General features: G+C 34.1%; 3 protein-coding genes across 4 annotated transcripts; 2 read left to right on the forward strand and 1 right to left on the reverse strand.

Moving 5' to 3' along the window:
• Positions 1 to 2,178: 2,178 nt before the first annotated feature.
• On the forward strand, positions 2,179 to 3,578 carry LOC119639459 (cell cycle checkpoint protein RAD1). Its single transcript, XM_038036843.1, has 2 exons — positions 2,179 to 2,263; positions 2,319 to 3,578. Exons 1-2 carry the CDS (start codon positions 2,179 to 2,181, stop codon positions 3,539 to 3,541), a joined length of 1,308 nt encoding a protein of 435 aa, XP_037892771.1. The 3' UTR covers positions 3,542 to 3,578.
• Positions 3,579 to 3,924: 346 nt separating this feature from the next.
• LOC119639189 (WD repeat-containing protein 55 homolog) lies at positions 3,925 to 6,112 on the forward strand. 2 transcript variants are annotated; one of them, XM_038036458.1, is made up of 5 exons: positions 3,925 to 4,115; positions 4,174 to 4,544; positions 4,605 to 4,825; positions 4,883 to 4,954; positions 5,076 to 6,112. In XM_038036458.1, the coding sequence occupies exons 1-5, from the start codon at positions 4,108 to 4,110 to the stop codon at positions 5,859 to 5,861; spliced, it is 1,458 nt and encodes a 485-aa protein (XP_037892386.1). In that variant the 5' UTR covers positions 3,925 to 4,107; the 3' UTR covers positions 5,862 to 6,112. The 2 variants fall into 2 exon arrangements, with proteins under 2 accessions (XP_037892386.1, XP_037892385.1); XM_038036457.1 differs by having other exon boundaries at positions 3,928 to 4,115; positions 4,174 to 4,825; positions 5,076 to 6,109.
• Positions 6,113 to 7,544: 1,432 nt separating this feature from the next.
• LOC119639208 (TBC1 domain family member whacked) lies at positions 7,545 to 10,111 on the reverse strand. The gene is made up of 4 exons (XM_038036482.1): positions 9,962 to 10,111; positions 9,295 to 9,507; positions 8,878 to 9,242; positions 7,545 to 8,816 (listed from the first exon to the last, which is right to left on the reverse strand). The coding sequence occupies exons 2-4, from the start codon at positions 9,499 to 9,501 to the stop codon at positions 8,165 to 8,167; spliced, it is 1,224 nt and encodes a 407-aa protein (XP_037892410.1). The 5' UTR covers positions 9,502 to 9,507; positions 9,962 to 10,111; the 3' UTR covers positions 7,545 to 8,164.
• Positions 10,112 to 10,407: the final 296 nt, after the last annotated feature.

Below are 10,407 nucleotides of genomic sequence, written 5' to 3' on the forward strand. Positions count from 1 at the left end.
CGTTCTTGTTGTACGTCAGTGAGCGCATACCGCTCCGGCTTAAATGGACTTCATCCGTATTTATTGTATTTACTTTAATGTGACGAAACTGTTCGGGAACATTTTTTTGTGATTTCATTTCCTTCCATACATATATACATATGATATTCAGATTTGGCAAGATTGTCCCTTTAAATATTAACGTTGTGCCTATTGGCTTTGTTGTTAATGTAACCTTAAATCTTCTGAGGATATCAGAGATGAGGTCCTTCCCTTCTCTCTACTTGTCATTATTTTAATGTTAAAACGCAGAGAATAAAGTTCGATTGCATATATTTGGCTAAGCTGACCAGACGCATCTCTTTTTTCCAATTTATTTTTAAATTATAATCATTTTAATACTATAACGTAAAGAAATGATCATGTGTTCTCGTCATAAAACACCAAAAGCTTAAAAAAAAGCTAAACATGCGAATGAGGTTCAACTTTGGCACTTTTGCCTTTATATGTTAGGTCGTTGTTCTCATATTGCTAAAAATTAGGTCTTCTATTCACATAAAGACCAAATATCCACTTATATACCTAGAGAAATGTTCAAAAACTGTAGTTAGATCCCCGAAATACTAAATACTATAAACTTTGTACACACCTATGCATCTTTCCATAATGTCCTTCGCCTTAAAAAGAATTTCGTTGTATTCTTTTTTAGAGTACTCGCCGAACTTCGGTGAGGTGTCATCAGCCAAGGTTCTAGGGAGTATCCACTTTCACCTGAAAAGAAAACAGAAAGACGCCGTTTTTTGGCACTTTCACTTTTTTTTCTTACCGCCTACCAAGCCTCACAATTCACAAATCTACTTTTGGGCTCACTTTATTTTTTTTAAATTTTTGAATAATAATTCATTTTCTAACAGCTGTTTATTTTTTTCTTTTACAGCGGTTTTTCTACTAACTTTGTTTGGTTTATACTCAATGCTAATGCAAATTTGTTCTCAGTTAGAACAATTTTATTGTCGCCAGATTTGACTCAAAGAGCGGATTTAGCGACAATCGCCAGGAAATTTGCTGTTGTGACAATAGACAGACGGACAGACGAATAGGCGGACATGTTTAGATGCATTTCAAATTTAAAACTGGCCAAGAATTTGCGTACTTTACGGGATTTTCTAAGCTGATTTCTGCGCGTTATAGAGATAGGTGTGGTGAATTTTCCCCATTTGGTACAGCACACAAAATTTGCGTTCAAATTTTTGTATATTTTTGTACCAATTTTTGGTACCTTTTGAAAAACAGAGGTCTTCTCAGCTTACGTGGTATTGAAGGCGGATTGCCTCATTTTCCATACCAACCTGCGTGCAAGAACTTCCAATTTTTGTGCCATATTTGAGGACGATAGCTTCTTCCCTTTTGGTGTAGGTTGCTTGTTCTTGTTCCTTTTTGGTGCAGGTTGCTTGTTCTTCTTCTTTTTCGATTCAGGTTGCTTTTTCTTCTTCCTTTTTGGTGTAGGTTGCTTGTTCTTCTTCCTTTGAAATGTTTATTTTGCCAACATGGTAAGATTTTGATGGTCATTGTCGCCAGCTTAGAGGATTACTCCCAGAATGACGACATTGTCGAATTTTCGCTAGGTGCGAATAAGCCGCCATATCTTTCGTATGTTATTGTATTAAAAGAAGAGATATACAGAATAAACCCGCTTTAAGATGTTTTGTGAAAATGAAAAAGTTGGCTTTTTTTTAAATAATACAAAATTAGCATTGATTTGCAATTCAGTTAAGAATTAAATTTAATATACTAATATATTGTATAAAATAAAAATAAAATTGTATATATATTATAATAAAATACGAAGCTTTCCTAAGAAATGAAATCATGAAATAATATAGATTATGTGAAATTATTTCACTTCATTTTATTTCATCAAAATTTTATATAATTCTACGTCAAATTTGCCGCTTACTTTTCCATTATTTTTTCGAACTTAATTTCGAATGACGAGAGCCGTACATAACTCTCCACCGAATGGTTCTCAAGATACGCTTTTCAAGTGAGAGCTAGTTAACGAATAGATACATAATTATTGTCCAGATTTAGTGAACTAGGAGCTTGTCACGGCATAAAAACTACTCGAAACGAAGAAATTTTTCGATAATCTGGCAGCCTGGCAGGCAGGGGATGTAAACAAAAAAGAAAGAAAGCAAAATGCAAAGTGCAACGTGCCGTTTGCCTTTCTTATTGCAAGAAATTTTCGAGCGATACAAAGGAAGTTTATCAATCGATGATTTAGGTACTCTTTAATTGCATGATATGAAAACATAATTTAACAAATGGTACGATTTCAGCTGATTTTTACGCGAAATTAAACTCAGCTTTGGGTTCACGACTTGTTGCTTTTGCGCGCCAGTTTATAGATAATCAAACTATTACCGTTTTTAGTAACGCAGGGAAGTCATCCTTTTTAGCCGTAATTACAGAAGATTGCTCTATTAAAAAGAAAAGGAAGAAGAAATTGGTACATTTGCTTCCCGACGTTAATTTTTGCTTTTGCAAGTCTTTTCAGACTAAAGTGCTGAAATTGGGAGAAGCTTATACTTGCGAGCATGTGCTAGCTTTGCGTTTAGCTTTTTTGTTGGATAATTGCGTTAACTGCATACAGTTCAAAGAGGTGCAACCTCATAAATTCGATAATTTACTGAAAGAATTTGCATCAGCATCACTACAGGGAAGCGGAGATAATTTTTCACATAAAATGACACTTGGCTTGGAATATATTAATTATCGGTTTGTCGGTTGTTTAGAGAATATAAAAACTTTTGCAGCCGGGATACGTTCTGTAGGTTTTGGGGATCATGGAATATTCCATATTAACGAAGATGGTTTACGCTGTACTGTGGAACAGGGCAAATGCATACAAGCTAATTTATTTATTACGCCGTCATGTTTTAGCGATTATCATGTGGATGGCTTAGTGCACTTTACTATCAACATGAATGTCTTAATTGAGTGCTTGAGTATATTTGCCGGCACTGATTGTAGCATGAAAATGTTTTACAAAGATGATGATCCCTTAGTGATAATATTGGAACCACATGATGAGGATAACATCAGAACGGAATGCTCCATTAAAACTACACACTATGACGAGACGATGGACTTCTCTTTAGATGCGGATAGTCATAGCTTGAATACCGTTTTTATAAAAGGACGCGAAATGGCAAACATATTCCACGACTTGGATAAATCAGCTGAAGAATTGCAGATAACATTGTCACCACGTAAACCATATTTTAAAGTGGAAACATTGGGAGTTATGCAATCCGAATGTAGCATTGAAGTGGCCAAAACAAGCGAAATGATGATACTCTTCAATTGTAAAAACATTACCACAGGCAGATATAAAATTTCGTTGATGCGTGCCACTCAGAGAGCTATGTTAGCAGCCAGCAAGGTAGCTATTAAAACGGATTTAACCGGCTTATTAGAAATGCATTTTATGATGCAAGATGAAAATCAAGCGGAAGTCTACGCCCAGTTCTACATTACCCCCGTTGTAGAAAACGATTAATTAGAAAATGTATTTATTATTAATGTACCTATAAAACACCAAAACTACTTTGAAATTATATACTTGCGATGAAAGTTATAATGAGTCAACCCAGCAAACTTTGAATTTTATAATTGAATGTCGATGTCGGGGAGAAAAAATTTATTATTATATTTTTAATTTTCAACGTATTAAATTCATTACATCGCGGATTTCTTTTTCTTTCTTTTTTTTTTCTTTTTTTTTGGATTTTTGGAGTGTTAAATGTGTAGCAGTTACAATGCATAACTGGCCATTTTTTGCTGAACCCTTCGTTTCTTTTAAACGGGTGGAGACAATCTTGAATGTGTTGTCAACCATGTATGTATAACAGAATTAATACACAAGAAGAAGCATTTTCTTTTTTCTTATTTTTTTTTGGGTTTGTGTGTGTTTCTTATTTTTTTAGCAGAAAAGCGTGGCTTTTAGATGGAAAAGATATAATAGGGTGAACATAAAAAGAAGGAGAAGTGATTTGTTCAATTAAACTACAAGAATTTCTCACGTGTACCAAACGATATAAAGATAGAATAATCTTCTCGAAAAGTATGCGTTTGTAAGTAGATTATTCAGCATTTGTGTTTATATAAAAAAATCAAATGTTTTTGCAACAGGCATCAAAATTTCAAGAATCCAGACGATCGTTCCGACTCTGAGTTCATCGATGATGAGCTGGTAGAGGAAGTCGAAGAAATGGAAAATGATGAAGATTTGTTAGATAACGAAGCAAGGTATATGCAAGCTAGTGATTCGGAAGATGATGTCGATAATAGGGATGCAGACTTCCAATTAGATGACGATACTGAGGATAGTTCAGAATTTGATGAAATGGCCGAAAATACAGATGAAACCTTAAGCAACGACGAAAGGGATAATGCGAATAAACCTTTAGTCAGACCGAAACCATCGACATTGAATAAAAATGTTCAAACTGAAACAAGTGATGACGGAGGTGGCACAGAAAGCTGCGGCGGACGAAAAGATGGTATTGATAATGTTGCTGATATTACGAAGAGTATTAAAAGTTCAGTATTTGAATTGAAAGAGGAAGATGAAGACGATGAGACCGTCAGAGCTATTATTGCGGCTATAAAAAAACCGCGTTCCTCGCCGCCTGAAATAAAGTTGGAAGATTTTGTTACCGACATTTGTTTTCACCCTGAGCGTGATATTATCGCTGTGGCTACAATTTCCGGGGATGTTTGTTTGTACGAGTATTCAAATCAAAAGAATACACTGTTGCACAATATTGAAGTTCACGCCAAGGTTTCTATTTAATTATTTTTATTTTGTATTTTGTTAAAACCCTTCTACTTAATTCAGGCTTGCCGCGATGTTCAATTTACAGAGGATGGCTGTTACTTACTTACCTGCTCCAAAGACAAATCTATAATGGTAAATTTTACTAAACACACCCTTTCATTTGTTACTAACACACAATGGATTATCAACTTATCTCAAGAGGAACAAGAGCTGTTTGCTTTCCTTCAAAGTAATTTTCTGCTTTTTCTTGAAGGTAACCGATGTAGAAACCGAGAAATTGAAGAAATTTTATGAAAATGCTCACGAGGACGCTATAAACAAGTTACACGTCATTGATGCCAATGTTTTTGCTACCGGCGATGACGCGGGCACTATTAAACTTTGGGATTTACGCATGAAAAATGAAATTTTTGGTCTTAAAGAAGTAGAAGATTACATAACCCAATTATTAACGAACGATGTAGGAAAATTACTCTTTGCAACCAGTGGCGGAGGTTACTTATCGACCATCAATATTGCCGCGCGTAAATTATATGTACAATCTGAACCTTATGAGGAGGAATTAACTTGCATGGGAATTTATAGGGGGGACTCCAAGCTCGTAGTCGGTTCTTCCAAGGGTAATTTGTACACATTCAATTGGGGGCAATTTGGTTATCATAGCGACAAATTTCCGGGAGTGAAGGCATCTATGAGTGAAATGATTCCGATTACCGATCGTATCGCCTGCGTGGCAGGCGAAGAGGGCATTATAAGAGCTGTCCACGTGGCGCCATTTCGTAATTTAGGAATTGTTGGTCAGCATACAATGCCAATAGAATCTCTGGATATCAGTAATAATGGCGAATTAATTGCCTCTTCTTCGCACCATAACGACGTACGTTTCTGGAATGTTAAATATTTCGAAGATTTTGGTGATATTAAATACAACGAGAAGCACAACGCATACAAAGAGAAGCATCACAATTTGCCATCGTCTAAATTCACTAATGCGTCAGACTTCTTTTCCGATTTGGCTAAGGAAAACACCGAAGAGTAAAGCAAGGAATATATATGTGCGACATTTGGGGGGAGATGACGCGTTTACTTCCTTGTTTTACCTGCTACAATAATATAAAAGTTGCTAGGCACGTAAACTTTTCGACCTTCGTAACTTCGTTACACGTTAAACATTCTAATCAAAATTACAAGTGATTACTAAATTTTTCGAAAACAGAAAATGAGTTTCATGTTTGTGATTGTGAAGCTTTTGTCACGGTCTAGCGTTTATTGATTAGAAATGAAGAGAAATATATGTAAATATAATTTGCACCCTATATTCTTGTGTTCGTCCATTTGTTTATTTATTTCTAGGGGAAGATTCGCAAAGGCATTATTACGGATCTCTTCTTCTCTTACATTTCTTCAGACATGCTTTCTTTATTTTCGAAAACGAAAACTTCGTACAATTATATAGTTGCTACATGTGTGTGCTATGTGAGTATATTGTTAGATCAAATATAAATTTTCAAGATCTGAAGTGTGAATTTAGATTTCTCAATTTAAAAGAACGTGGAATGCGCGGCGGTAGAAATGCGCAAATAACAGCCACGTCTTATTTAAGAGTGTATGCATATGTCAAATATTTTTTGTACTTTTTCCCATCGTACAACAAAAGGTTACTGCTTATAAAAATTATCAGACTTGTTTTGACAAAGCAATTGAGATATGTATCGTTTTATCGAGGCAGATATTCTTGAGAATCTGGGGTCGACACTTATATATTATATGTATATGTAATTATATGCGTTAAACACTGAGAGAGCAATCGATGGGAAGAAGAGCGGGATGTTTGAGTTAAGAACATTTTTTAACTATTAGGTAGCATTGGGCATATCGTAAGTTATGCACATAGCAATTTTGAGGCATATTGGGCATAGAATTATTATTAATTAATTAATATGCTTAATTATTTTGTAGGGTCTTTTAATCCACATTAACGAGTCGCGCGATGTACACATGTTAGTTAGGGAGTTGATGGAGTAGGAGCGTTCATTAAAAAATCACTTTTCCGATTTGATGCCATAAACGACATTATCTTCATTGAAAATTGAAGGTTTTTCTAAAGTAAATCTGCTCTGAAATGGAAATAAAAATTTTTTAGTATTGAATATCTTTAATAGGCGGTTTGTGTGATAAAAATGACCTCGCTAGTCAAACGTCTATTACGTCAATTAATATCTTACTAATTAAATATTGTCATCATTCTCTTTAAAAAAGAAAACTAAATTTATTTTTTCTTATTTTATTGCACTAATCACAGTTAACCTTAGAAGTTTTTTTTCTTAGCATATACGATTAAAACTATATACAACATCCTCTTTTTATTAAAAAAAAAAAAAAAAATATTGTTTAAAAATATATGGAAGAGTAACTTGACCTCTTAATTAATTTGACTTCTATACGTTCGTTTTGAATTTGCACTGGTTCTTTTTTGAACAAATAAGAGAAAATAAGAAAAATGATAAGATAAAAGGAATTACATGAAACTAAAAGAAAGTTTTTAAAAATTTCTTGCACTTCTAAGAAATTTGCCTCCGAAAGCTCACCTGAGCACGTATTCAGAACAATTGAAGTCAATAATCGATTTCAATGTAGTTGTCGAAAAAGGAAAAAGAGCAATTTTAGGTCATTAGTTTTTCAAATTTACTTTATTTTCGAAACAAACGAATTGCACAAAATAATTAAATAGTAAAAATAAATAAAAAATATTTTGCCTTTCAAAGGGAAAAATAAAGATGCTTAAAAAAATTACATTTCCCTTATTGCTTGGTATCCAAACTAATCATAGCTTTGTAGACGCTTCAGACGGGCATTTAAACAGTAAACAGCTTTGTACGCATATCAAAGACTTTTAAAGAACTGAGTTTTTTTTTTTGGGTACAGTGCTGGAAATTAAAGATTACTTGTATTGTTTCCATGGAATGAGCGAAAAAGAAATGTTCCTATAGAAAAAAGGAGTCGTTTGACTGTAAACATAGATAATTGACCTTTAAAATACACACACAAATTTCAACGTCACATATTGTGTTTCTCGAAGGTGAATAGAAAGAAGGAAAAAAAAGCAGTTAAAACAGTTTATTCTATAATTATATACAAAACATTTCTGTTAAATTTGTAGATTTTAGGTCTGAAGGAGTTAAAATAATTAGGAGGAGAAAGGTTGTATGTGTTAATCGTTTATAACTTTTAGAAATACTTATCGTTCCTTTTCTTTATCATTTAAGTTATTACAAGAGAAATAAAAAAAAAAAAAAACAAAAACGCTCTGCGTTTGTTTTGTTATTCACTAAAAATTTGTTATTATGGACGATGACCGCTGTTGGAGCTACCATTTTTAATGGAAATGGGAGCAGTTGTGTCTACATCGGCTCCATCACCCACATTAACATTAACAACTGTTATGTTACCACTGTTGCTGCCATTTGTGGGACTAGATCCTCGGGATCTGCTAAAGGTATTTGTGTTCGAATGGTTTTGTGCAGCTGTTGCCTCTTGTGCTTTTTGTTTGGCGCGTCGAGCTTTTTGGCGGGTGTGTTCTATTTGAAAGTCTTCCACACGTAAATTTAAACGTTGCATATTATTTATAATGAAATCCTCATCAAGTACATGCTCCGGCGGATTACGTAAGACTTCCAGTGTTTCACACAACCCGTTGCACTGTTTGCGTACTTTGTGACGATTTAAAGTAGCTCCCAATATAACCAACGCAACCTTAAATATAACTCGTATACCCTCTGCCAAGAAACAATCCCATACCCGCAGTAGAGTTTCCCATGGCAGCGTGCGTGTCATGGCACACAAAAACCAATCAGTCATGTATAATAAAGGTTCAACTTTGTGCTTTTGTAGATGTCTGTACACGGGCGGGCAGGTTTTTTTAAGAAGACCTTCTAATATGCCGGCATCGTTTTGTAATACCTCTAGACCACTGATAAAATAATCTTCCAAGTAACTAAAATTCAAAGATTTTAAGGTTTTTTTTTTTTGATTTTATCAACTGCTTAAGTACTTACACATCGCACACGCTAACAAACACCCAAAAGGCGTCTTCGGCTGGTAAATGCATTAATAAAAAAGCCGCTATCGGTGCTTGGGCCTGACAGAAACCAACTTTTGGATTGTATATCGAATAGGCTTTTAAAACATTAAATAGTTCAATTTGTCCCACTTTATCTTCGTCCAAGAACATCTCATGAAATGGAAATTGACGATGCTTATCTTTTTTGATTTCCTCAATAATGTGCGCATTACCGGGCTTTTCTAACAACTCTTTGTAAATATTTGGATTTTTCTTTTTTAATAAATAGGCACCGGACAAATAGAACCAGGCACGTGGGCGCACCGATTTTGGAATACCTTTGCGACAGCGGTCTCGTATCTGTAAACTGTTTAATTAATCAAATTTTATTAATAAAAGGAAGGAAAGCAACCTTTTTGTAGTTTTTTGACATATACAAGGACCAATTGTCAATCATGTAAAGCCATTTTTTCTCTCGAGCTATAATTTGTGCTTTCGACAAGGGCTCTTTGGGTTTATCTGTACGTTGAAAACCTCCATAAAACCCATTACGATCTGGACAACTGGACACGGTAGAACAAAGTGATATTGTATCTACAGAGCGTGGTGAAGTGGCCATGTTAATCTAGAACAACATAAAATATGCTCAAAATAACTCTTATATAAGGAGAAATTATTGATTTTACTTTATTAAAAACAGATTTATATACTAAAGTTAGGGAGGATTTTCCACGCAAGATTGCTTTAAAACGCACCGTTCGACGTCAAAATTGAAAATAGTTTCAACTAGCAATAACGAGACCATTCAATATGATCTCTCTACAGCTCTGCCAAATCTTGCATGTAAATATGTATTTTAAAAAAAAGATACCACGGCTGCCTAGGCTTCAAAAATTTTATTAACAACTGTTTGAAATGCAGATGTACAATTAAAGCAATCTAGAATTTCAAAACTGACGATATACTCTGCTTGACAGAAGTTATGAAAAATCATAATAAAAAATAACGAATATAAATAGATAAAAAAAAAAAAAATGTGCTTATTATAGAAGGATAAATTGTAGCCCTTTTAAAAATACCTGTTTAGTTCAGAAAGCAGCTCTTGTCATTAGGAGAATCTCGAACATCCATCAATTAAAGGAACATCCGAAATCACTGTTTCGCTTCAATTGTGGCCAGTTGCGTCTGTCAAATGGTTGGAACAAATTTTTGCTAGATTTTAGAATGATATCTTTAACATTTATAGCAATTAATTGGTAAGATGCTTTTAAAATTAACCATTTTTTTTTCAATTTGTATCCTGTATAGGATTAAGAAAAGGTTTTCGTTCTAATTCGAATCTTACGGGCAAGAAATTATTGCACTGGACTGTACTAAACCATGACTTGATGATGTAGCAAGTCAAATCGGTATATAGTAGATAAAAATCTTATTGAGCTTAAAGAGAAACTTTATTTACACCCACAAATTTAAATTTTCCTTGTTGTAAATATAACTTATCGCGTTCGGATACATTCGATGGTCA

This window comes from Glossina fuscipes, unplaced genomic scaffold (assembly GCF_014805625.2).
Source record: "Glossina fuscipes isolate IAEA_lab_2018 unplaced genomic scaffold, Yale_Gfus_2 112, whole genome shotgun sequence".
Taxonomy (NCBI): domain Eukaryota; kingdom Metazoa; phylum Arthropoda; class Insecta; order Diptera; family Glossinidae; genus Glossina; species Glossina fuscipes.

Bases quoted from the DNA above. Each gene is read 5' to 3' on its own strand.
- LOC119639459 (XM_038036843.1), top strand. From the start codon at position 2,179: ATGCAAAGTGCAACGTGCCGTTTGCCTTTCTTATTGCAAGAAATTTTC. The intron at 2,264-2,318 runs GTACTCTTTAAT...GTACGATTTCAG, and splicing joins TTTATCAATCGATGATTTAG to CTGATTTTTACGCGAAATTA.
- LOC119639189 (XM_038036457.1), top strand. The intron at 4,826-4,882 runs GTTTCTATTTAA...TACTTAATTCAG, and splicing joins ATATTGAAGTTCACGCCAAG to GCTTGCCGCGATGTTCAATT. The intron at 4,955-5,075 runs GTAAATTTTACT...TTTTTCTTGAAG, and splicing joins CCAAAGACAAATCTATAATG to GTAACCGATGTAGAAACCGA.
- LOC119639208 (XM_038036482.1), bottom strand. From the start codon at position 9,501: ATGGCCACTTCACCACGCTCTGTAGATACAATATCACTTTGTTCTACC. The intron at 9,243-9,294 runs GTTGCTTTCCTT...AACAGTTTACAG, and splicing joins TGTCAAAAAACTACAAAAAG to ATACGAGACCGCTGTCGCAA. The intron at 8,817-8,877 runs GTAAGTACTTAA...TTTGAATTTTAG, and splicing joins TTTGTTAGCGTGTGCGATGT to TTACTTGGAAGATTATTTTA.